Genomic DNA, 26,129 nt, shown 5'->3' with positions numbered 1-26,129 from the left:
AGCTTGAGAAAATTAATATCATTTAAATTCGACAATGTACAATGTTCCTATTTACAGATTTGTGTGAGCACAAGAAGCTCCTGCACGGTAGATCCCCATTCTGAAGATCGACTCGGGTCCATTTTAGAGGCCTCTGGTTCACTCAGCCACAGCCTAGATTCTTCACTGCTGATGATCTTTGGTTATGCTTGCTTTTTTTCCCCCACAATTCTTCTTTCACACATTCCCTAACAAGAAAGGGTTCAGTTCAAACACTGAAAATTGAGCTTCTCCACAGCAATATCCATAAACCTATGACAGTTGCAAATTCATAGTTCCAAAGGCTTCGGTCACTGGGTTTTAAATTTGGAACAATATGTTTGCTTGCTTGGTTTCCTGAGAAAAGGAAGAAGTGAGCTTCTCCCTAAAATATCTGTAGGTTTACTTCCCTATTTCTGTTTATTCATTCAGCAAACTGTATATTGTGCACTGAGCACTGCAAACTGGAAGTGGAAAAAATCTTCAGGATTCCGACATTTCACTTTCCAACCTCCAAAATACTACATGATACACACTGAAGTGGAAGGTAAATGAACATGACTTCCTTTCTCAATTAATTAATTAATTAATTTTTTTTTTTTTGAGATAGGGTCTTGCTCGGTCACACAGGCTGGAGTGCAGTGACATGATCATAGCTCACTGCAGCCTCGAACTTCTGTGCACAAACGATCTTTCCACCTCAGCCTCCTGAGTAGCTGCTGCAGATGTGTGCTGCCACACCTGGCTAATGTTACTATTTTTATTTTTTAAGAGATGGAGTCTTGCTATGTTGCCCAAGCTGGTCTTGAACTCCTGGGCTCAAGAGATCCTTTTGCCTCCATCTCCCAAAGTGCTGGGATTACAGGTGTGAGCCACCGTGACCAGTCCCTGAACGTGACTTCTGTTGCTCTGTCTTCAGCATGTTTGGTTACAGAGACTTTACGGAACTGATAACTTTTAAATTAAGGAGAGGAAAACAGGGGACTCCTTACCTGTATTTTTTTTTTTTTTTTTTTTGAGAGACACGGTCTCACTCTGTCACCCAGGTTGGAGTGCAGTGGCGCGATCTTAGCTCACTGCAGCCTCCGCCTCCTGGGCTCAAGTCACTTTCCCACCTCAGCCTCCCAAGTAGCTGAACTACAGGCACTCACCACCATGCCTGGCTAATTTTTGTATTTTTTGTAGATATGGGGTTTTGCCATGCTGCCCAGGCTGGTCTTGAATTCCTGGGTTCAAGCAATCTGCCCGCCTGGACTCCCCAAAGTGCTGGGATTACAGGCGTGAGCCACCACACTCAGCCCTTTATTTCTTTTTGGTGGTTCAAACGCCATTGATTTCTGAAAGAGAATATTGTGAGTGTGCAAAAAATAATGAGCTTTTTTAAATTAAATTCAACAACTTATAAAAATAACACCCATAAGGAATCTGACCTTTGCCTTCAGCCTTTATAAGACATCCTCAAATGAATAAAAAATATGATTTTAAAAAGCCGTTTGGAGGTTGATAACAATTCTATGCATTTGTGGCATTTACAAAATCAATTTAGGGGTTAAAGTAAAAATACCTAAGCTGAGTATTTCATAAATACAGTATGTAACTTTTCTTTAATATGTAAGAACAGATTAAGCCAGGAACTTCTCCTATTTTATCTCATTTAAAACAGATCATTTTTCATAAGGAAAAATAATCTCTACCTAAAAAATCCTTTGCAATCTCTGAGAAAAGTTGCAATACAGAATAATTTTGATTGACAAAATTCCTTTCTCCCTCTTGTAGTCCTGTCAGTCTGAAAAACCCCAAAACTGTCCCATGAGAGAATGTCACACACACAAGGGATAGGGTGCAGGCCATTGTTTGCAGGAAGTGGGGACCGAGCTCAGCTGTCAGCTTGCACTTCTGTGATATAGATTCCGGCTATAATGTGTAACTTGCATTGATTTAAAAAAAGCCAAGCTGCTTATCACAGAATTCTGGATTAACTTCGATTTTGTGACTGTGAATTCCATAAGGCTTAGTTGGTTTATGGGGTTTAATTTTTAATACTGTTAACATCATCGAGCCAGCTAAACACCAAGAATATCAACAAATACTAATAGTTTGTTTTCACTTCCTCCTTCTGTTGGAGCACTTGGACTTTATATACATTCCAGTCTTAGTGCCAAGGCCCCACTGGGGTTTCAAATTCCATACCAGAGCACATCACCTGAATATGGCTCTCATATGCTTGAGGATATTCCTGGACTTGAAAGGAAAATACAAAATGAGCATAACAACAGATTACAGACGCGTTAGTATGAAAGTTGATACTCGTGAAAAACAGCAGTTTGCTGAGACCCTGGAAGTTAGCTGGAGCACTCAGGCAGAAATGACTCGTGACTATGGCTGCAGATGGGGCTTGTTCTCACAAAGGGCTTTCCACCATTCTTTTCTTGGCTTGCAGGTAGAAGATGCGGTTTTCTTCAGGATAAGTAACTTTACTGAGGGGCATCTTGTAGATGTTGGAATTTTTTGTGGTCATCATGAGGAACAATAGCGTGGCCAAACAGAAGGGCCAGGTACAAGCTGGCAATCCAACCTGGGGAAGAAGAGAAAGCCACACGCTCCTTTCAGATCCCATCTGACAGCTGAGCTGCACAAAGCATCCCCCTCTACTTGCATTCAGCCCAGGGGGATGAACCACTGTGGGCATTGCTCTGGATTCTGTGCATGCTCGTGGAGACTGAGTTTACAATCTCAGGGCATTGTGCTGTTGGAATGTTGACATCCATTCTTTAGGGCAGCCACTTATGTCTCTATCTTGTACGTCTTTCTCTCCCTCTCATATATTCAGACTTCCTGCACCAGATGTGCCAAAAGGACATTTGACAGAGATGACACTTGCAAACTGCAAATGGCCCCTGACCACTCTTCACGTCCACAAGGCCTTCTCTGATTAGTCCAGCCCACAGTGACCTCTCTGACCTTGACTTCTGCCTGGTCTAGATCTTAGACTTGACTTGCTTTGTTTCTTTCCATTCTGTCTCCCAAATAGACTCTAAGTTCCTTGAGGGTAGGTCCTCTTTGTGCTGCTCATGGAAACTCACACAATTCTGAGCATACACAGTTGGTTAGCTCTGACCCGATGCATGGACCTCCCTGGGGTGTGATGGAGTGTAGGGGTACCCTAACCTGACTGCACATCAGAATCATCTGGGGGAGTTAAAAAAAACACGGATGTTCAAGCATCATACAAGACCTACTTTATCAGAAATACCAAAGGACAGGGCCTAAGGCTCCATATTTTTCTGTCTTCCTAGCTGACTCTGGTGTGCAGCTTGCCCATTTGGGTCCAGGGACTGATGCCTGTGAACCTTCTTTGTTGACATGTGAAGGGCCCCATTTGCTCTGATGTACTCTCCATCATCCATGCATGTAATGGGACTTTGGCTTTCTATCAGAAAGACACTGTGTCTCCTTAAGGACCCTCCCAAATAAAATCTCCATGCTGCTGCCAAAAGGGCTAGATACTGCCTTGACTCCTTAGCAGCCACGACCACATCAACATGGACTGAGCTATCAGAAACCAGCCCTGCATCACCTGCAATGGAATATCTGGCTTTCTGTTTAAGTAAAAGATATCCTAAAGTCAACTTCTTATCACTCAGAGTTAGACTCTGAATTTGATAATATGTTATACAACCTAAGTTTCATTTTTTTTTTAAACCAAGCAATCTGATATTTGTAACATACTGGGTGATTGTGGTTTGGACTAAAGTTTGCTGTGATGCTGAAAGACAGGCCAGGGAGCTCCAGCAGAAGGGAGAGCAGTGCTTCTCACAGTCATGGATCCTGCCACTGGATGCCAGCCCAGTGGACTTTAGGAGCATTTCCCATATAGTCGTAAGCTGGTCAATTACGGTAATGAAAAGTGAGACTAAAGCAAACTCACCCCAGCCATGAAGTTTGCCATGCCGACTCCAAGATAGGCCGTGAACAGGGCTACAGAAAAAAAAAGGAGAGAAAGAACAATGCTTGGTAGATGCACTTTTAATCACAGGAAAGGCTGCCTTCCAATATAAATCACCTGGAATGCACAGTGTCCTGATTACAAGCATGAGCCTAAAGTCAGCAGTCCTGGGTTCAAATCCTGGCTCCGTGACTTAGGAGCTCCATGGGCTCTGTTTTAAGCCTCCATTTCCTCACCTGTACAATGGAAGTAAGAGGAATATCTTTTTCATGGTGTTGGTTTGAGGATGAAAGGAAATAATGCACGTGTTTAGCACACAGTAAGTGCTCAATAAAGGTAGTTTTTTTTATGGTTACTATTTTGTTGTGACTGCTAATACTTAAGGGAAAGGCCTTCCATGGCAAATAAATTTCTCTGATGTTTTATCCAAGCATAGCTGAATTAAAATGAAACCTATGAATGTTTCTTGAGATAGCATCTAGGATTCTCATATTAATGAATTGAATTCACAGCTACAAAAAATCATAGTGCTTGCTTTGGCAGCCTGTGTACTAAAAACCAAAACAAAACCATGTTTACAAAATAAGAAGGAAAGAACTCAGAGAACAGCAGGAACTGAACACAAACTTGAGGTTCCTCCCCTTGATAACATCTTCTCCAATACCATTAAAATCAATGAATAAACCTCTTTTTTTTATTTTTTATTTTTTTTGGAGATGGAGTCTCACTCAGTTGCCCAGGCTGGAGGGCAGTGGCGTGATCTCTGTTCACTGCAAGCTCCGCCTCCTGGGTTCACGCCATTCTCCTGCCTCAGCCTCCCGAGTAGCTGGGACTACAGGCGCCCACCACTACGCCCAGCTAATTTTTTTTTGTATTGTTAGTAGAGACGGAGTTTCACTGTGTTAACCAGGATGGTCTCGATCTCCTGACCTTGTGATCTGCCCGTCTCGGCCTCCCAAAGTGCTGGGATTACAAGCATGAGCCACTGCGCCCAGCCAAAGTCTTATGTTTTTATTTGCTTTGAGTGGCCAAAAAAATTGTAGAGTCAGTAATTCAAATATATGGGTGACTTTCAATGTAAAACAACAAAAGCAAAGATCTCAACCAGCTAATTATCTATTCCTCAGTTTTGGTTGAAGAGAAGGCTCACAGAGGCTCAGGGAAGCCCTCAGGTTTCATGGGGACAGCCTGAAGAATGACCTTCATATAACAGCCACACAGCCACTTGGGCCACCAGAGCTCACCATGAGACACACTCACCATCTTGTCTTCATGTCTGGTACATCAGCTATCTTGGTGTGTGGGGATGTGGCAGGACATGGTGGGAGAGGCTCTGTGATCCTCATTTACTTTACCATAGACTTCTGTCCTTTTACTAATATTTTGTCTTTTTATCCTGGTGTTTCTTATTCAATAGTATATCAAATTCTTTCACGTATGAATTGTCTCACACTAGTGGGAAGGGCTGGTCTTTGGAAACAGTACTGGTTTCAAATCCCAGCTCTGCCATTTTATTTGTTGTATAACAAATCACTGTCTTGGAATCTAGTTTCATCATCTGTAAAAAGGCACCTTGAAGATCTGCCTTACTGGGAGGTGAAGAATCTTAAATGAGAGCTTGTATTTCCATAAACACAGCTGTAAATGCATCTCTTTCACCATGGGACTGAGCTACTGCTCTGAGCAGAAGGGTGCTCATGGCTTGGCTTAGAAGGGTTTCTCTCCTCGGTTACACGAATTTCATTCATTGTTAAAATTTAATCAATTAATTCAGCAACTATTCATTGGCCCTCTGCCAAGCACCGCGGCCCTCTGTCCCTGATCTCTTGAGTGCCCCTCTACCACAACACCACCCCTGAGCACATGAGGCCTTGTTGCTTTCTCTCTTTTTAAAATATCCATTACACCTCTAAGGCTCACTTTTGGCACGTTTACGTCTCATACTGTTACGTTGCTGTGAAGTGATCTCCAATTCAAAGTTGCTTTTCTCTCCATAGTACAAGTGATAGATTATTTAATGGTAGGTACGTCAATTAAGACTCACCAAGTAGGACCGGGAAAGCCTTATAGTAGAGGGGCAATTCTGCACAGCATCATCAGTTTGTAGGCAATGACCCTGACAGCATTCTTGGTAGCTGAGGGAAGAAAAGGCCCTTGAGTACTGAAGGGGAAACTGGATTTCAGCTCCTCCTGGATAGTGTCCCTTCCAATGGACTGCCACAGGTGAGTCCCACTGTGATAACCCAACCATTGGGAAGAGATACACAATCTGTTTATACTCTCCACTGGTGAAACAACAACATTGAGATGTTCTCTGGCCATGCAGTTGCTCTGGCTTAGAGGCCAGAAAGACAGCAGTGCCAGGTTCTGTCAGAGTTTCCCGAGTCCACTTCCTGATAAAGCCATTGGGGACTAATAAAAAAACAGCTCTGTAATAAATGTCTGTCACTTATTTACCTTGGCTGAGAAGGTTGGTCTTTTGTTTGGCAGTATCAGGGTGATGTGGACAAGCTGAAACTTGCTGTGGCATTTTACATGTGAGATTCGCTTTCCAAGGGGGGCTGGAGATCTGTCTCAAAAATCCATGCACAGAGATTTAAAAGTCTGATTGTACCCTCTGGGGGCCCAGTGTGCACTCTCACATACTGCTGGCAGCAGTGGAAACTGGTATGGCTCTTTTGGGGATGAAGTTGGAATCCACTGAAATGAAAATTGGCATTCCCTTTAACCCATCAATTTAGCTTCTTGAAAAGAAGGTGAATCTCTTTCTTACAGAAATGCTTGTACAAAGTACACAAGGACATTTGTACCAAAAATATTCATTTCAGGACTCTTTGTAATGATTTCAAACTAGAAGCAATCTGAACTTCCCCCAGCAAAAGGGCACTTATCATATAAAGTGTCTCCACAGTCACCATCTCCACGGCCTTGAGCAATGGAGGTTCTACACCCTGCGGCATGGGACTCCTTTTTCCTTAGATGCACCAGGAAAAATGCAGCTCCAGCCTGGGCTTCCATCTCTGACCAGAGACTCACCCAAACAGCTGATATCCCAAGGGAAACATGAGCTCCCAGGACAAGGAAAGGGGACATCCCAGGAGAGCAAATACCATAAAAGAAGGACAACAAACTGAACAACCTACAGTCGATAATTTTTTCTTTTTTTGAGACAGTCTCACTCTGTCACCCAGGCTGGAGTGCAGTGGCATGATCTCAGCTCACTGCAGCCTCTGCCTCCCGGGTTCAAGTGATTCTCCTGCCTCAGCCTCCCAAGTGGCTGGGACTACAGGCGCGTGCCACCATGCCCAGCTAATTTTTGTATTTTTAGTAGAGATGGGGTTTCACCGTGTTAGCCGGGATGGTCTAGATCTCTTGACCTTGTGATCCACCCGCCTTGGCCTCCCAGAGTGCTGGGATTACAGGTGTGAGTCACTGCGCCCAGCCAGTAAAATTTAATTAATGAACCAGAGATGAAGAACTCAACAGATGATGTGAACAGCACGATGGACAGAGCCAAAGAATGATCGGGCCAATCAGCTGAACTGAAGGGCCTCAGGAAAAGATAAAGAGATGGAAAATATTAAGAAAAAGTCAAGAGTTATGAAAACTTAGCATAAAGTATTGTACTCAAATACTAGAAATCACAGAAGGAGAGGGGAAAAATTGAAAAGATTTGACAAAGTAAAAACTGATGATGTTCCCAGAATTAAAGGAAAATATGAGGGGTCATATTGAGAGGACTTGAGTACCTAGTAGCATAGAAAAAAAGCTACATCTAGACAGATAATAGTGAAATAAAACCATATATATATCTCATATGCAAAGAGAAAATTCAGAGAGTCCAGAGAGAAAAATAAAATCAATTTTAACAAGAATTAGTTTCTCTTCAGACATCTTAATAGCAATTTTGGGTATAAGAAGACAATGAAGTCTTTGAGGACAACTTTCAAAATATTGAGAAAAAAATATTAAATCTTGAGTTTGGTAGCTAGCTAAACTAAAATTTAAATGAAGATAAAATGAAGATATTCTCCAGCATACAAGGTCTCTTTGCAAACCCTCTTTGAAGAAAACAAAACTCTCTTTGCAAACCTTCTTTGAAAAAGTAATCCACCAGTAATCCCAGCACTTTGGGAGGCCGAGGCAGGTGGATCACTTGAGATCAGGAGTTCGAGACCAGCCTGGCCAACATGGCAAAACCCTGTCTTTACAAAAAATACAAAAAATTAGCTGGGCATGGTGGCACATGTCTGTAATCCCAGCTACTTGGGAGTCTGAGGCATAGGAATCACTTGAACCCTGGAGGTGGAGGCTGCAGTGAGCTGAGATTGTGCCACTGCACTCCAGCCTGGGGAACACAGTGAGATTCTGTCTCAAAAAAAAAAAAAAAAAGTACAGAAGGTTAATATGAACTAAGTCAGAGTGAATAAGCAAGTTAATAAAGTTTACAGTTGCCTAAATAAGCAAGTACCAAAAACAAAAACTTATGCTTACAACAAATCCAAAATAAAAATTCTATATAGTATCAATGGTTTTAGTAGTCATTAGGGGTGGGCCTTCTCAGAGGAAGTAAAGGCAGTCATATTTGGGGAGAAGATACAGGTGTTGATAAACTTAAATTGAGAGGAGAAAATAAACAAGCTTGATTCTTAATAAGTTATGCAAATCCACCAGAAAAACTTTTTTTCCAGACTTTTAAATAGCACTTACCGAGTGCTAGACACTATTTGTTCTATGAGTTTCAGACACATATTAACTAATTTAATCATCAGAACAATTGTATGAATTAAATATGGTAACTTCCGTTTTCTAAGATGGGGAAACTGAGGCACAGAACAGTTAAGTAATTTGCTTACATTCATAAGCAAATATGCTAGTAAGTAGCAGAGCTGCTGGAATTGAATCCAGGCTGTCTGTCACCAGAGTCTGAGCTCTTAACTAGCTCAGTCGACTGCCTCAACCATTATGCTACACCAGTTAAAAAAAAAAAAATCTATCCAAAGGAAGGTGAGTGTGGTAGGAAGAATAATGGTCTCCAAAGACGTCCACATCTTAAACCTCAGAACTTGATAATATGTGACCTCACATGGCAAAAGGGAATTAGCAGCAGCTGTGATTAAGTTAAAGCCCTTGAGATGGAGAGAATTTCCTAGACTATTGAATGGACCCAATGTAATCACAAGGATCCTTACTCTAGGGAGTAAGATGGAGTATTTCCACTTTCTGTTTCATACATTTCTATACAGATTACATTTTTATTTTGTTTTATACAATAAACCTGTGCTGCTTCTATAATTGAGAAAATATCAAAGATATTCCCACTTTGGGGAAACTCATGTCAAGAGCTTTGGCTTCGTTCTTCTCTATGGTCTGTCAAAACCTCATCACCAGCTGGGCACTGTGGCTCACGCCTGTAATCCCAGCACTTTGGGAGGCCAAGGCAGGCAGATCACGAGGTCAGGAGTTCAAGACCAGCCTGGTCAACATGGTAAAACCCCATCTCTACTAAAAATACAAAAAAAATTAGCTGGGCATGGTGGCGCATGCCTGTAATCCCAGCTACTCAGGAGGCTGAGGCAGGAGAATTGCTTGAACCAGGACCTGGGAGGCAAAGGTTGCAGTGAGCTGAGATCGTGCCACTGCATGCCAGCCTGGGCTACAGAGCAAGAGCCCATCTCAAACAACAACAACAACAACAACAACAACATAAAACAAAAAACTCAGCACCCGCCAGGTGCAGTGGCTCATGCCTGTAATCCCAGGACTTTGGGCAGCTGAGGTGGACAGATCACAAGGTCAGAAGATTGAGACCATCCTGGCCAACATGGTGAAACCCCATCTCTACTAAAAATACAAAAATTAGCTGGGCGTGATGGTGCGTGCCTGTAAGCCCAGCTACTTGGGAGGCTGAGGCAGGAGAACCGCTTGAACCAGGGAGTCGGACGTTGCAGTGAGCCAAGATCATGCCACTGCATTCTAGCCTGGCAACAGAGCAAGACTCTGTCAAAAAAAAAAAAAAAAAAAAAACCCAGAAAAACAAAAATCTCATCGCCATCTCCTGTGCTCAAAATGCCTTCTCCTTGATCTTGAAGGACATGCTCAGGCCGTCCCCATGCTGGCCTGCACCATCCTTTCCACCAAACAGAATTCCTCCTCTTATTTTCTAGCATTTATGGAAAAGCCCCCTTCTCCAGGAGGTACTTTGTGATAATTCTGAGTGGAAATGGTCCCCTGGAGAATCCTGTACTATGGACTTCTTCTTCTCCCACAAAGATTGCATGGTCCTCTTGGGCTCCCTCCCTTGCCTGGCTTCTGCCCTCTACTGTAACACTCTGTGCAGGAACTGCATGGGACCTAAAGCTTCTAAACCCCTTGCTCTTCCTGGTACTGTCTTTTGTATCATGTGTGTTTAATACATATTTGTAGCTACTTCCTCCAGAAAAATAAAGGTATGCATCCCAAATAAAGGTTTGAAACCCCTAACCAATCTCAGAATAAAGCCGAAAGGTTGTAGGATAAACATTCCAACCCAGATGAACTCAGATGGCTACAGCACCTGTCTGTAACCCTCTCCTTTATCCTCGTGAACGAATATGGAGAAGGAGCACAACATTTCAGCAGAACTGCTAGGTGAAATAGCTGAGTAATAGTAAAGAATTTGACAAAATGACATCTACATGGCTACATCACAGCAACCTGAGTTATGTTACCCTTGCTATAGCATCAAATCAAAACGGAATGGGTCTTTAGAAACCCTTGGTACCATTCCACTTTCTGCCAGTGCAGAAATCTATTCTAAACCCTGCCTGATATGTGGCCCACCGTTTTCATAACTGTTTAGATACCTTGGCTTGATTAATCTGGTGATAAACTGACTCTAGACATATATTTCCACTAGATTAGAAATAATTTCTCCACATTACACTATCCATCCTCCTTTTTGTTCCCAAGTGAATCTCATTCTCTCTACTCTAGAACATTATCTTAAATGCTTATACTTTGATTGAATTAGGGATGCCAGAGGCTATGGGTGAATGAGCCTCCACTCAAAATCCACCTGGGACATCTATTAGCTTTTCAGATCCAAATCACATGCAGTCTGTTTTCACCTAAGAGGTTGCCGTGAGGGCCTGAATGCTATAAAAGGGAAGCAGAGGAGGGCGGTGGGATAACTCTGGAGGTAGATGGTAAGTGTGGGCTCCGGGGGTGGATTTACCCATCACTGTCCAGATTCCCTGCAGCATATCCCTTAGCCTCTCTGGCCTCAGGACCCCAACAGTAAAGTAAGAAGGATGGAGTAGAGGTCTCAGGATGCCTTCTCACTCTGACAGGCTGAGTCTGGCTAGAACACTGGGAGTCAGAAAGGATTAATACAGCAGTTCTTGAAATGTGATCCCGAGAGCAACAGCGTCAGCACCTCCTGAGAACTTGTTAGAAGTGGAAATTCTGCTGGCACAGTGGCTTACGCCTGTAATCCCAGCACTTTGGGAGGTGGAGGCGGGAGGATTGCTTGAGCCCAGGAATTCAAGATCAGCCTGGGCAACATAGGGAGACCTCGTCTCTATAAAAAATAAAAAATTAACCAGGTATGGTGGCACGCCTGTGGTCCTAGCTACTTTACTTGGGAGGCTGAGGCTGCAGGATCGCTTGAGCCCAGGAGGTTGAGGCTGCAGTGAGCTGTGTTCACACCACCTCACTCCAGCCTGGGCAACAGAACGAGACTTTTTCTTTTTTTCTTTTCTCTTTTTTTTGAGATGAAGTCTTGCTCTGTTGCCCGGGCTGAAGTGCAGTGGCGCGATCTTGGCTCAGAATGAGACCGTTTTTCAGAAAAATAAAATAAAAAATATTCTTCCCCTTACCTCTAACACTGATTCAGACTGAGGAGGGAGCCCAGCGATTTGTGTTTTAACAAGTCTTTCAGGTGATTCTGATGCATTCTCAAGTTTTAGAACGGCTGAGTTACTGTGATGCTCACTCAAAGGGGTAAATGTAATCAACCCTGATTTACCAGGGGACATTGCTCTGTATTTAGCTGGAGTTATTTCTGTTTAGTTTCTTGGGTCAAACAACTAGCTTGAAGAATGCAAGACAAGTCAGTTGAAAGCAAAAGGAGTGTCAGTTGTGGTCCCTGCCATCCCCAGTGGGAGGCATGGCAGATCCTCACAGCCAGGAGCAGTGAGTGGCACCATGCTGGGAGCTTATCAGTGGCCAAGGCCAAGTGTCAGTGCAAGTTGGAGGGCCCGTGAGTGCAGGGGGAGCTTTGAGAAGGCACGTGTGGCATGCACCAGGGAAGGGCTGGTGTATCTCTGGGGATAAAGCTGAAGAATAACTGGGATTGTTTTTTTCTATCCTCCCAAACATCCATATTTTAGGATGTTAATATGACTCAATAGGCTCCCGCCTTCACAATCATCAGAGAGGTAGGCAGAGGTGATTTTAATGCTCTCAGAGAGGGGACGTCACTTGTCCTGTTCACACACTTAGACAGCAAGTGGGCTCAAGCCAGAACCCTGGTCCTGATTTTTCATGCAGTCCATTTTTACTGCTTATCCTTGATTGAGATCCTGTAGTCATGAGCAGCCCTCCCCCAGGGGTGTGGGAGACTCACCACAGCCAAGAGCCAGGAGGTGGGTTTGCCAGGTGAGCGCCATGAACATTCCTCCCATTGCAATGCAGGCCAGAGAGCTGTTGAAACCCCAGAGTCCAAAGTAGATGTCCTCAAATGGGGCTGACAGACTGAGTCCTGTTAAGACAGGAGGGGTCAGAACTCAGGACTAAAGGCAGGATGTTCTGGAAGGAAACTGAGGGTGGGATTGAAAGTTAGCAGGAAGCATCCCGGGAACTTCCATTGGTCCCTAGGAAGCCAAGATCTCAAGAAAGATCTGGAGCACAGAAGATGCCTGAGGCAATGCATGGGATGGAGGAGGTGCTCAATATTTGGTAAGGGCTCTTGTGCTCACCCGCTGCTATGCCCAGCAATGATCCTATGGCAGCATGCAGGCACGTGAGTGGGGAGGAGAGTAGGATGGCTCCCAGGAAAATGCCCCCTGTCCATGGATTATCACAGCCATAGATCTGACCAACTCCCACTGGTATAGATTTCAACAACTGCAAAAGAAATTTTTAAAAAATGAGGCTACCAAAACAACTGAACAGAAACCCACAGGACACCCACAAACTCCTACAATGTAATTTTAGATTGGACCTTATCTCTTTCAGGAACAGTGTTACTACCTTTTAAAATTCTCACTTTGATTGCAGAAAAATTCCAGTCATTCTTCAGCTTTATCCCCAGAGATACACCAGCCCTTCCCCGGTGCATGCCACACGTGCCTTCTCAAAGCTCCCCCTGTGCTCTCCTGCTTGCACTGACACTTGGCCTTGGTCACTGTTAAGCTCCCAGCTTGGTGCCACTCACTGCTCCTGGCTATGAGGATCTGCCTTGCCTCCCACTGGGGATGGCAGGGACCACAGCTGACACTTCTTTTGCTTTCAAATGTCCATCAGTGTTGAGGGTGATTTAATCTATCCAGGCATCCCTATGTTCAATAGAGATTATTATCACCATGCAGTTTGGATGCTTACACTAAAGCCAGAGACCCAAAGCCAGGTTATCTTATCCACAATTTAGAAGCAATTTTTAGCAAGTTTGTGAATTTACTTTTCTGTCATTAAGTGGAACATGTATTCGTTTAAACAAAGATATCTTTAGCTTATTCTAGTTATGGACAACTGTCAAGCAGGTCTCAAAACACTAAAATACATGGAAATGTCACAATTCTACTTTCTGGCTGAGGCCTGAATTTAGTTATTCTGTTCACAGAATTGCAGTTCTCAGGAGTGAACAAGGTTTGACTGAACCTAACAAGTGATCACTCTTTACAGCTGAACTTCTGGTAGGGCTAGGATAGGCATAATTAGCCATGGCATGTCCGTTTTGAGCAAGGCCATTTACTGAAAGATGTTTTCCCCAGCTCCCATCTTGCCCTCTCCACCATTGCTAGGTCGTGTATGTACCAAAGACCTTCTGGAGGCAGTGACTCTGCCAGAGGGAGCCCCAGCTTTGGCACAAGGGGAAGTGTCTTCTCCCCTCTTATATTAGGCTGAGTCTAACATTGGCTAAGGGCACCAGACCATAGTGTGAGTTTGACTCTACCCTAAGATGGACTCTAAATTCTTCCAGCCTATGCTGGGTCTTCATGTCTAAACATTTTGCTATTTCTAGACCAGGGAACTTGGCAAAGATGGCATATACTTTTTTTGTTTGTTTGTTTTTGGACTTGACTGCAGAACTCTCTCTCAGGTAGCCATAGGGTTGGGGTTGGTTCTGAGGATGGGCTGTTCATTCAGAATGAGAAAGACAAGGCTTCCCCTGCCCCAGATCAGCACTGTGCAGGATAACTTTCTGAGATGATGGAATAGTCTGTATCTGTGCTGTCTAATACAGTGGGTCCTAGCCACGTGTAGCTATCAAGCACCTGAGATGTGGCTAGAGAGGTTGAGGAACTCAATTTTTAACTAATCTACATCTAAATTTATATAGCCACATGGAGCTAGAGGCTCCTGTGTTAGTGCAGTTCTGGATAGATTAATGCTATTTTATACTGTTATTTTTCATGGGTAGTTCTAATGAATCTTTGATTTTTTCCTTCTGAATTATTTCCAGGTGCTCCCTTTAATTTTCTGGCAAGAAGCTAAAGGGAAGGTGACTTGAGCTCCTCATGTGTTTTGATCCCTCAACAAAGAAGACGGAAAAGGGCATTTCATAACCTGACAGTGGGAGAGCACATTAAAAAGGTAAGATTTCTTTGGTTTTCTTCTAATTTCAGGTGTTCTCTTGTTCTTGATAATCCAGAAACCTTAAACATATTTATTACACACCAACAGGAAGAGCTAGAATTTGATTTGGGTTAACCAGGTTTTAAAAAATATGGGATCTCTTTATGGCCATCTTTAAAGAGATACATAGGATTCATCCCTTGATACAGCGGTTCTCAAACTCCGGCCTGCATCACAATTTGAGGAGTTTGTTAAAACAGGTTCCAGGCCCCACCCTTAGAGATTATGATTTAGAGGGTCTGAGATGAAGCCTGTTTAGATATTTAAAACTCCCCAGGTGATTCTGATGCCTACCAAAGCTTGGGAACCCTAAATTATTGTAGATGTTCTATGAGCTATGCCATAAGGAAAAGCAGAATAGAGAGGTTCTGTCATAAGCTCTAAGAGTAAGCATCCAGTTTTTTGATTGGAGGGAGTAGACTGTGGAAGATTCAAAACCAGGCTGGAGGCCACATGCCTTAAGGGCTGGCTCCCATCACCCCACCCCCAAGCTTACAATAGAGTGACTCCCAGTGGAACTGTACTCTGGGGTTAGCACTGTAGATGTTTAGGGGGAAAGGCAGAAACATTAGCTTGACTAAATAGTAATTTAAAAAAATCCCTTAGACCCTAATGCTCTGGAGTAGAACAAACGCTTTAAATGGCAAGATGAAGACAGAAAGGCCACCGTAGTCCTGAGCATCTAGGAGACTGACACCCGTGGACAATTGACCAGGAGGCCATTGCGTATCTTGCAGAGCCAGGGGGAATGTGAGAAGCCAGTGTCTCTTACCTCCAGGGCACTGAGGTCAGACCAGGAGATATTTGGAGCTGTAGTTACAGGTATGACCAGTTTGCCTGGAAAGAACGGATTGTAATGTCCTGTAGCTGAAAGGTACATTGACAACGCCATGTTGAAAGGGAGGGTGAAGACAGGGAGGTCCCATTTGCTGAGCATGGAATTCAGTGCACTTGAGAAAATTGGGCTAAAAAAAGAACAGCAGAAGAATGTGCGTATGACAAACCAGGCTGACACACGGAATCACTATACTCTGGAGGGGCTTTGTTTCACCTGCCAACAGGCCCCTTACGTGTTGTATTGGCACATTTGCCACAGAAAGAAAACTTGGGATAAATCCTATTATAGAGGCAGTAAATATTACATAAAGTAAAAAATCAACTCTCAGCTTATTTGGCTTTTGAAAAGTTCTACTGTGGGGTTGCTCAGAGTGAGCTATATATTGAGATTTTAAAAATATTTTTGAAGTACTTATGACATACAAAATAAAATATTGTGTACATAGTTAAAGTCCCCTTTGTCCCTCCACTTGCTCTTATGTCCCTCCCTCCCCACTAGAGGCAAACCTGATTCTGATTTGGCATATATCATTTCTTTAATATATCTATTTTTGGAAAAGAGAAACAATTGTTCAAGGATGCAGGTAGTGTGAGCTGGAGGAAAACGATCTCACAGTTGGTGGGGCAGAGTGTGCATCCTTGAGCTGTTGATAAATTGCATGAGCTAGGCAAGGCGCATCTCCTTAGTCTCCAAGCCTGTAAACTGGGGGGCTGGGCTGCATGGTTCCGAGGTCCCTCATAGGCTCTCATTTGTTGGCCCAATCAAAGAGCCATCACTTAAAGACCAGAACTCCCATTTTTCTGGATTGTGGAAGGGAGCGTGGTGAGCACTTACAGGCGAGGCCTCCTTCCCATGAACCTGTTCTTCAGAGCAGGTCCCAAATTACCTTCTGAAGAGTTTGGCTGTACAGGTAGGTCCTCGTCCACACACCCGGGGGTGCAGCAAGGGTGGGCGGCCCTTCTGCAGACACTGCCCACAGCAGGCTGTGCTTCTTATTTATGTGCATATTAGTATTTTATATTTAACTACAATATAGAAAGAAGGAAATCTTTGTTTCCAGAAAAAGGATTTAAGACATTGTCAACATAAAAACTAGTTTGAAGGATTCGGGTTTGAAAAAAAGGAATTCAGCAAAAAATTTTTTTCTAAGGGAGACATGGGGGGGAGGTGGGTAAAGGGAATTCACGTAGGCACAGTGGTTCTCCCAGCATCATCTGGGAATGTGTTAGAAATGCAAATTCTCAGGCCCCACCCCAGATAGACTGCATCAGAAACCCTGGAGCTGGGGAGCGGGTGCCTGTGGTGTAACAAGCCCTGCAGGTGATTCTCATATTGCTCAAGTTTGAGAGGCAATGATGGAGGAAGTGGGTCTTAACTTTGGCTATACTTTAGAGTCACCTGGGAAGCTTTAGAAACTCCCAATGCCCAGGCGCTACAGCAGACCAATGACAGTAGAGTCTTGGGAGGGAGGAGTCAGGTGTATGGGGGGGGGCCACGTGCATCAGTGTGTTTCTACCAAAAAGACACCTGCACTCGTATGTTCATTGCAGCACTGTTTCCCCTCCCCACGGAAGTGTCAATGTGCAGCCACCTCCGGTTGAGAGGTATTAGTGGATATGTAGCCAGATCAGACAAAAGGCCAAATAACTGGTTGTAAGGAAATATACGTCTTTTAAAATGGTTGTTTCTGTTTCCAATAGGCAGAATTTACTGGAATCCAATTTTAAATTTACCATTTTAACTGTTTGTCCTCCTCCTGATCTTCTTCCTCCTTCTCCTTGCCCTCCTGCTCCTCCTGCTATTCCTCCTCCCTTCCATCCTTCTCCTCCTCCTCCTCCTCCTCCTCCTCCTCACTTAGCCCAAGCAAGGAGGTTCAGGGAACTGGAGTGCAGTGACGCAATCATAGCTCACTGCAGCCCCTAACTCCTGGTCTCAAGTGATCCTTCCCCCTCAGCCTTCTGAATAGTTTGGACTACAAACAAGAACCACTGCACCCGGCTAACCATTTTTAAGTGTGCAGCTCAATGACATTAAGGACAATCACATTGTTGTACAACCATCATCACTATACATTCAGAGAACATTTTTCATCTTACAAAACTGAAAGTCTGCCATATAACAACTCCCATTCCCTCCTTCTGCCATGTTTTTTCAAAAAGGCATTTTGAAAACCAATTGTAACTTACCAAGTCATGGACATAGCACATACAGGGAGTAACAGCCACCAGAAATAGTCTCCCTTGTCCGAAAAGACAGCCATGAGTATTCCCACCAGGGTGGCATTGTAGCCATAGAGCCCAGATGCTATTAATGACCTGTGGGGCAAGAGACACAGCACGGACATTTCCTGGGTGGGCTTTGGTTGCACTTGCACATAAATAACACTAGTAACTTCCAGATCATATTCGTATTAAAAATGATATTATATTTGGAAATGTATTTCAAAGTCTATGTAAGCATCGTACAAAAACTAATAAAGACATGAAGTGAAATATACATAGATAAAAATATAAATGTGCATTTAGATCAGCGGTCCCCAACATTTTTGGCCCCAGGGACAGGTTTCATGGAAGACAATTTTCCATGGATGGGGAATGGGGGATGATTTCGGGATGAAACTGTTCCACCTCAGATTATCAGGCATTAGATTCTCATAAGGAGAGAGCAATCTAGATCCCTCGCATGCGCAGTTCATAATGGGGTTCGCACTCTTATGAGAAGCTAATGCTGCTCCTGATCTGACAGGAGGCGGAGCTCAGGTGGAAATGCTAACTCGCCCCTGCTCACTTCCTGCTGTGCGGCCCAGTTCCCAACAGGCTACAGACTGGTACCTGTCTCCAGTGCAGGGGTTGGGGACCCCTGATAGAGAATGACTCCCTCTACAGGTGTCACGGCTAAAGACAGATCTACAGCGGCTGAGAGGAAAGGGGAGTTTAGTAAGGCAATCTGCTGTGTTTTCTTTTAGCCTTTCCTTTGGAAAGTTATTCTTTTAAATCAAGAGCCTCTGACTTGAATAGTGCTTTTAGCATATGAAACTGTTGCTTAAGTTTGATTTCTTGGTGAGAGATATAAGATTCCTGAAATGTAAATTCACTTTCATAGTGTCTTTGATCTTATCAACATTAATCTTCCAGGTTAGTATACATTTTTGTGTCCTGATGCTTCTATTTTGTTGTCTCCAAACACACATTTCAAAGTTATTGCAAAGAAGAATGATTGCTTTTCTCTTACTTGGAGAAGTACCCCATTTAATTATGTGCATGTTGAGCACCCAATTCTTTCTGAGGTTACTTTTTGCTTAGTATTCAATCTCATTTCTTCCGTGTCTTCTCCTTCTTTAGGTTGAGGGGGTACATGTGCAGGTTTGTTACATAGATATATTGCATGATGCTGACTGAGGTTTAGGCTTCTATTGAACTCGTCACCCAAATAGCGAACAAAGTACCTGACAGGTAGGTTTTCAACACTTGTTTCCCTTCCTCTCCTCTTTTGGAGTCCCAGTTGTCTGCTATTTCCAGGTCCGTGTTTACCCAGTGTTTAGCTCCTAATTGTAAGTGAAAATGTGTGGTATTTGATTTTCTGTTACTACATTAATTCACTTAGGATATTGGTCTCCAGATGCATCCATGTTGCTGCAAAGGACATGATTTCAATCTTTTTTATGGCTATGTAGTAGTTCATGTCGTATATGCACCACATATTCTTTATATAATCCACCATTGATGGGCACCTAGATTGATTGACCTGACAAGCCAGGACCCCCACAGCTCTGAGAGTTGGCAACGTCTGGCACCGTGAAAGGCACAGGATCCACTTCCCAAGGGCCTGTCACTCAAGGGCAATGTCTGTAGGGGGATGGGGGAGTAAAGATGGTGAAGTAAGTGGGTGAGGCCTAATTCTGGGCTCGAGCAGGAGGTGCTACAGCCAGTGAGCCACACTGCAGGGGCTGGTAAGGGATAGCGTGACAGCTGCTTCTTGGCTTGTTTCTAACTGGGCCAGGAGGCACCATTGCAACAGGCAGGATGATGTCATGTACATTAATCCAGATGAACATTAGAGGTGGAATTCCCTATTCAAAAGTTCTTTGCCTCCCTTAAATAATCTTTGAGGGCAAATGGGAGGTGATACAATTTGCAATGGTGCAACTCAGAAACTGGGACTACACGTGACAGCGGAGAGCTATGCAGACTTGTCCTCTCAACAACTGACTTGGAGATGTTAATGCTTGAGTTTAATCAGTGGAAAATTAATGGCAACATCTACAAATTGTGGAATGCCATAGTTAAAGCCACAGGAAGACATATATTTACTTAAAACACAGGATTGCCGTTTTAATGCAGTCTTTTCAGACCAAGGAAAGTAAAACATTTGAAACTACCACATATAAATGACTTGTCTTCTAAATAATATCTGACAAAAAATGAGTTGATCATGTTTCATCAGAGCAAAATAATAAAGGAATATTCAGTATGGCACAATTATAGACTCCATTCCCAAACTGAGGAGACCTTTTCTTGGCATGCATTGGAATAGAGTTTAACCTAAGCTATAAAATCCCCTTCTACAGGGAGCAAATCAGACTCCTTGAAATTGATAGAAAAGTGGAGCATTTGCTAACTCTCTCCCCATGGACCTCTTTAGGCAATTTGCAGCTAGTGTTACAAGAGCTTAGTTGTGTAATGACCACACTGGGGATTATGCATTGATCCCAGACACCTGGAATACTGGTTCTCTCCCTAAAGGAACTGGCTAGTGGGGAGCTATCTACTACCCTGGTGAGAGTCAGCTCATCACTTCTTCAATGACAGATCAATTTATAAAGTGTGTGCTATTTTTAATCTAATGAATATATCAGAAGACTCACTAAGGCTTCTTAAGTCAGAATCCACTCAATTGGAATTCATGGTTGTTATTTTCTCCAGGAGCTGAGCTGACCTTTGCACTGTCTGTGAAGAATGAGTTTCCTAAACTCATCATAGCAACAAGATATAACGGGGGTTATTAAGCCACTAAAACTTTTTCTGAATTCATATGCACTTTTTCCCAAATAGAATGCTGATGACAAATAATTTTATCAATGATTAAAGAAGATCCCTTCAGAACCTCTCCAGGGAATTACTTGTAGCTTAGTTCTGGTTAGCACGTAATGCCACAAGAATCTGGCATCGTTTAGACCAGCCACTTATTCAGATATCAAGAGCGAGAGACTGTAACTGATTCCCTGACCTCTGACTAAAAACAAATATAAAGAGTTCTGTGGACTAAAGGTTGTTTATGCTGGGAAGGATGTGGTTTTATCACTGTTGCCCACAGCAGCTGGTCAGCCCCTGTGTCTTAGAAGGGAGCTGAGAAGGCTTGAAAGGGTACACCTACCTGTCCTGGCTGAGCAAGAGGGCCATCAGAGTGGAGACCACTGTTCCCAGCCAGCCAGTGAGAGCCCACCAGGGGTCCTGAACAAGAAGTCCTACCAGAATCAGGATTCCACTGATGGGGTTGTTGACGAACACCACTTGGGATATGCCCCGAAGAATGCAGTCAATGAACTGGAGCAACACGGTTTTGTCTGGAAGGGATGAGGTAAAGCAGAGCTAAGGAAGCTGCCAAGTGATACCCCTCAACCACAGGCCCACCCTGAGCAAAATCAGCAAAACCTCCTGGAAGTGAAACATTTTTGATATTTCTTTAATGTTTCTCTCTGAACCCATTGTCGCTTTAGTGGCACCCAGATCCCTGAAAGCATCTATCTACTGTATGCTCAACCCACACTGCCCCTCCTAGAATCTAAGCTCCCAAAAGCATCTAACGCACTTATTATCATGCTTATAGGTACAAACTCTGAAGCCAAAGGAATAAATTTAAGTTTTAAGTACTGAAACTACAGGATGAAGCCAGGTGTCTTCTAATATGAGCTCGGCCCTGGCTACTGTCTCCATAAGAAAAAAAAAAAAAAAATGGAGAGGTTTGCAGGTTAAAAGATAAAAAGTAGAAAAATGGTGAGTAAAGAGATCTATAAAAAGTTGGAGAATATAACCAAAGATATAAGTAGAAGTACCAGGAAACCATTTCCCCCAAAGCGACTTCTCCTGTCTCTCCAAAAGATGAAAGGATAAATACCTTTAAGCCAGTTGGCAAGTTCTTTCATGTCACCGGTGACATAGCCAAGAGCTTTGGGGAAGCACCTTCTCCCTTGACATGGTGAAACCTGGTTTTCACCCCTAACCATAGTGGGGCTGTCCACTCTAACCATAGTGGGGCTGTCCTCCATGGCTATCTCTTCCTCTGGCTCCTTGAGGGAAGGACAGAACTTATAAGTATCCCTAAGGCAGAGCCCTCCAGACTAGCCAGCTTTGGGCCTGGTTACAGTAGAAGATCTGGACCACTATGTTCCATAGAACTAAGCACAATTTTCCTTCTGAAACACCACCACAGAGCTTATTAGCCAAACCCAAATCCCACAGTACCTTTGCCATCAGTGTCTCTAATGCTACCATGAGAAGGTTCTGGTCTTTAATTTCATAAGGTGCAGTGTCTGGTCCAACAAACATTTACTGAGCACGTATTTCTTGCACTTAAGGAGTTCAGTCTAGTTGAGAAGACTGAAAAACAGTTAATGTTAACAGAATGAGTCAAATCATGTAGAAAGAACTAAAATTAAGTGCGTTAGCTCCATGCTGTCAATTAAAGAGCAAGAAATCAGGTTATGGAATGGCCTGCTCACCAATGTAGGCTGATCAGCTACTTGCCAAGACAGGTAGCCTTTTAAAATTACGTTTTTATTTTATAAAAAGTTTTGTTTTTAAAAGATTGAAAGGGAAGAAATTTTTAAAATTGTGTATGTTGACACGGTCTCCCCACCCTCTGCAAGTCCAAGATTGCTTGAATTTGTCCTTATGTCATGTGACTGCCTCAGATACTCTTTACTTTTGAAATTTGTTATTTAAATATGTAAAACCAGGCAAGAAGGATATTTCATCAAGGTAGAGAAACTGGGAAAGATGGAATTGGACAAAGCTGTTGAAAACCAAAAGCTGTAATCTAAAGATTGTATGATAGAAAAATGTGCAGGGCATAATTATAGGAAACATGTCTCTGGAACATATGAACACTATAACCATGACTGTGTTCACTATGGGACCATTCACTTCTCATGATAAGTATTGGCAAGAAAGCACCAATATCACCAGAATTTGGTACCTTGAAGACAAAAATGATGATTTCATGGTGCTGATGGTAGATACAAAAGAATACCAGTGGCATAATCCCAGAGGCAGGCTGAGGGAGGAAGCCAATGGCAAAACCACCTTGAGTGTGCAAGAACAGCCAACAGCACAGCCAGGTCAATTGGGAAGCAGGGAAACGCCAAAATCATCATACCCTGGAAGGCGTAATTGTGGAATGTTGAAGCCACAGCCACATAAGACACTACCAAAGAAACACTGAAAGCCCACATAGAGAAACCAGCCTGTCTTTTCTGTGTTGCCAGGCTGTGATCAAATGGTCCTCATGGATATTTCTGGCCCCATCATTGTTCCATTTACCATAGCTAACAAATAGCAACGAACAGACACTAAGTTACACCTATTAAAAAAAATTGAACTCTAGCTTTGGCTTCTATTAATCCCAGTAAGGAAATCAATATGGGTAACTGATTTATTGCTAGCAATTACACTTAAATTGTATTACCTCAGTGCCCCACTAACCATTATGCTTTTTAAACAATGCCGAACTATTAATCGTTACACAAAAAAGCTTTTTATACAATGCATTCCAGACCAAGGTCATTTTATCTTGGTATAACAATGTTAGACACTAACATCTGTGTGACTTGCAATGAATCTTGGAGGTCAGGAACCAAAACTAAGTCCATATGGAGCTGAGTTGGCTCCACAGTTAAAGATAAAAAACCATATGAATAATTAAGCACTTATGAAAAAGTACTTCTATTTCATAATCTAAGTGGTGGCTGTCATTTATTTTCAGATTATCTCCCTCTTCAAATTTCATAGCTGAAAATATTGCTTGATAAGCCCATGCCTCTGCTGCAGTGACCCATTTTCAAAGCCATACCAACTTATGGGAGGCATCAGGCTTCAGCTCAGGCAAGGACAAGCAGCCCAAAGACATAAATGCCTTGAGTTTCTGGAACTGAATCTATAAAACCCTAAGGTGGCAGCATCAAATGAAAACACTCAAGTGGCATTTTCCATCAACTCCCAAAGCAGGAACATGGGCTATTTCAGAATAAACAAATTCATGTTCTCAAAATTCCCAGCATATATTTAATTATTTTAGAGGGCTTGAAATATCCCATCACCTCAGAGATTTTGGAGATACAGATTCAAAACCTGATAATATAACTGGCCAGACGTGATTGAGAGCCTGAGCAGCCTGAGTCTCCTGTTGAGCCACCCAAAGTTAAGTAAAGATTAAACTAGTTTTCTCCAAATCGACAGCCCAACATATAGAAGACTTATTGCCATTTGTGAATCTAACTTCAACATAATTGGGATGGGTTGTAGGGCTAGGATGTCCTGCAGAGAGGGGTCTTCTCATGACCTGAGCAGACAGTTGCTGCTATTTTGGAGTCCCCAGGAACCATTTATTCTGAACAGCTGAACCCTTCTAGAGCCCCTGGGAGCCCTGACTACTTGCTCCAGAAGTCAGCCATGAGAACCACTTAGGAGAAATCCGTAACTTACAGTTGTAGTTTGCCCTAGAATTTTGCCATGCTAAAATATTTGCATTTCTTAGGGAACTTTAAGAGTCCTCACATCCTAACTGGGAAGACAAGGCAAGGCTATGCAGCCAGGACCTTCTGTTGATGTTCAAACATCTTAGCCCCAGTGAAGCAGGCCATTAATTTCAACTAAGAAGAAGGGACAATAAGTAAAAGGCACTCTAATAAAATAGGCAACAGGGTAAATGTAAAACTCCAGGTGACTTATCCCTAGCTTTTCCATGGCTGTCAAAACTTCTCAGCTCAATGGTCCAGCCTCTAAACCAAGGTGAGCGCCATGGGGCTTTTTGGACCAAGATCCCTGTGCCTTTGGCTTAGCTCACAGCCAACCCCCACTTCCCAGGCTCTGCCCAGAAAAGATACACCAGAGTTTGGAGCAGGCTCCCAGGTTCCCCGAGCCAGATGCTGCAGGAAGGAAGCATACCTGTTCCTGCGACCCATCTGCCAGGGCCAAGCTTAGCCGGGCGATGCCTCTGCGCGCTGCTTCACCAGCTTTAGTTCCAAAAGAGTCCTTCCAAACAGGACCATGACGGGCGTCACCAGCGCCGCCAGTCAAAGACCGTCCATTCATCCTTACTTTTTCTCAATACACGAGAAAGGGCAAAAATATGTGAATCAGCATGACGCGTGCCCTAGCTCTAATGACCACGCAAAAGGCAAGCTGAGGGGGGCTGGAGCGCACCCAGTGGGTTCCTGGTGAGGGAAGATGTGGCGCCACACGGGAGACCTCTAATGGAGAAGGGGGACTTTGCCTTCACCAAAGAGCTCTCAGTGGGCAGAAAGACAACCAGCTGACTATGGAAATTAAATGTTCATTTACTTTGCTTAAAAAAAAATAATGGGAAGCCATCCTACACAGGGACCACTGCCCAGATTTTGTTCTGCTGCGTGTCTCTGCTGTTGGATCTGAGGTTGCCTCTTCCAGAGGGGGAGGAAGGGGTTCATGTTCTGACACGTTTGGGGGCAGATTGTGAAGGCTGCATCTTGGGGACTAACACCAAAGCAACAGGTTGCCCCACAGCAGTTTCCCTTGGCCTTGTTTATGAAATGTGAGAAGAAGGATGCATGATGTGGGCTCTGTTTTCTGTAATAAGATACTAGCCACGCTTTGTAAGCATTCACAAGCCTTCTTTAAGAGACTCCTAAATGGTATTTTTTTTTCCTGTGCCACCACATCCAGCTGTGTTTATTTTAATTTATTTTTTTCTTTTTGTAGAGACAAAGTCTCATTGTATTGTCCAGGCTGGTTTTGAATTCCTGGCCTCAAGTCATCCTCCCACCTCAGCCTCCCAAAGCACTGGGATTACAGTCATAAGTCATCATGCCAGGCCAAGAACTCTTAAATTTTGAACATCACTTTGTTAATAATAAACAGTTTTTAGTTGAATTCCACAAGTGTGGCAGCTTTTTATAAATTTTCTTTTTCCTTTTTAAAACTTCCATTGCATCCAAGAATACCACTCTTTTACCAGAAGTTCCAAAACAGTTGTTTGTGTGGTATTTCTCTTTTTCTCCCCCTGTTGTTTTTTCTGTTTTTACTTTCTTCTACTGGCTTGGCCTGAAACCTGAAAACCTACCCTTTGCCAGAGTGACTCAGAAAAATCCACAGTTTTGGGAAACACTTCTGACATGTCTCAGGTAAAAATTGTGTGTGTGCATATGCATGTGTGTATATTTACCTATGGTAAACTAGCTGGCTAGTTCTGCACCACACTGATGTGCCTGCATGTTGCATTATGAATATTTTTATT

The 26,129-nt window shown here is 43.2% G+C and overlaps 1 protein-coding gene across 1 annotated transcript; it reads right to left on the bottom strand.

Annotated features, from left to right (window-relative positions):
• Nucleotides 1–1,176: 1,176 nt before the first annotated feature.
• On the bottom strand, nt 1,177–24,949 carry SLC14A1 (solute carrier family 14 member 1 (Kidd blood group)). Its single transcript, XM_054460842.2, has 9 exons — nt 24,803–24,949; nt 21,756–21,927; nt 21,015–21,204; nt 17,828–17,956; nt 15,576–15,768; nt 12,925–13,072; nt 12,573–12,707; nt 3,947–3,996; nt 1,177–2,593 (listed from the first exon to the last, which is right to left on the bottom strand). The coding sequence occupies exons 1-9, from the start codon at nt 24,947–24,949 to the stop codon at nt 2,420–2,422; spliced, it is 1,338 nt and encodes a 445-aa protein (XP_054316817.2). The 3' UTR covers nt 1,177–2,419.
• Between the last annotated feature and the right edge of the window lie 1,180 nt (nt 24,950–26,129).

This window comes from Pongo pygmaeus, chromosome 17, assembly GCF_028885625.2.
Source record: "Pongo pygmaeus isolate AG05252 chromosome 17, NHGRI_mPonPyg2-v2.0_pri, whole genome shotgun sequence".
Lineage (NCBI taxonomy): Eukaryota > Metazoa > Chordata > Mammalia > Primates > Hominidae > Pongo > Pongo pygmaeus.
This window is presented reverse-complemented; position numbering and strand designations above follow the sequence as displayed.

What these genes read in the sequence shown, in the direction of transcription:
- SLC14A1 (XM_054460842.2), bottom strand. Translation starts at nt 24,949, where the DNA reads ATGAATGGACGGTCTTTGACTGGCGGCGCTGGTGACGCCCGTCATGGT. An exon ending in ACTTGCCAACTGGCTTAAAG is followed by an intron (nt 21,205 to 21,755) that starts GTATTTATCCTT and finishes CATCCCTTCCAG; the next exon opens with ACAAAACCGTGTTGCTCCAG. An exon ending in CCTCCTGGCTCTTGGCTGTG is followed by an intron (nt 3,997 to 12,572) that starts GTGAGTCTCCCA and finishes TTTTTTCTGTAG; the next exon opens with CCCTGTTCACGGCCTATCTT.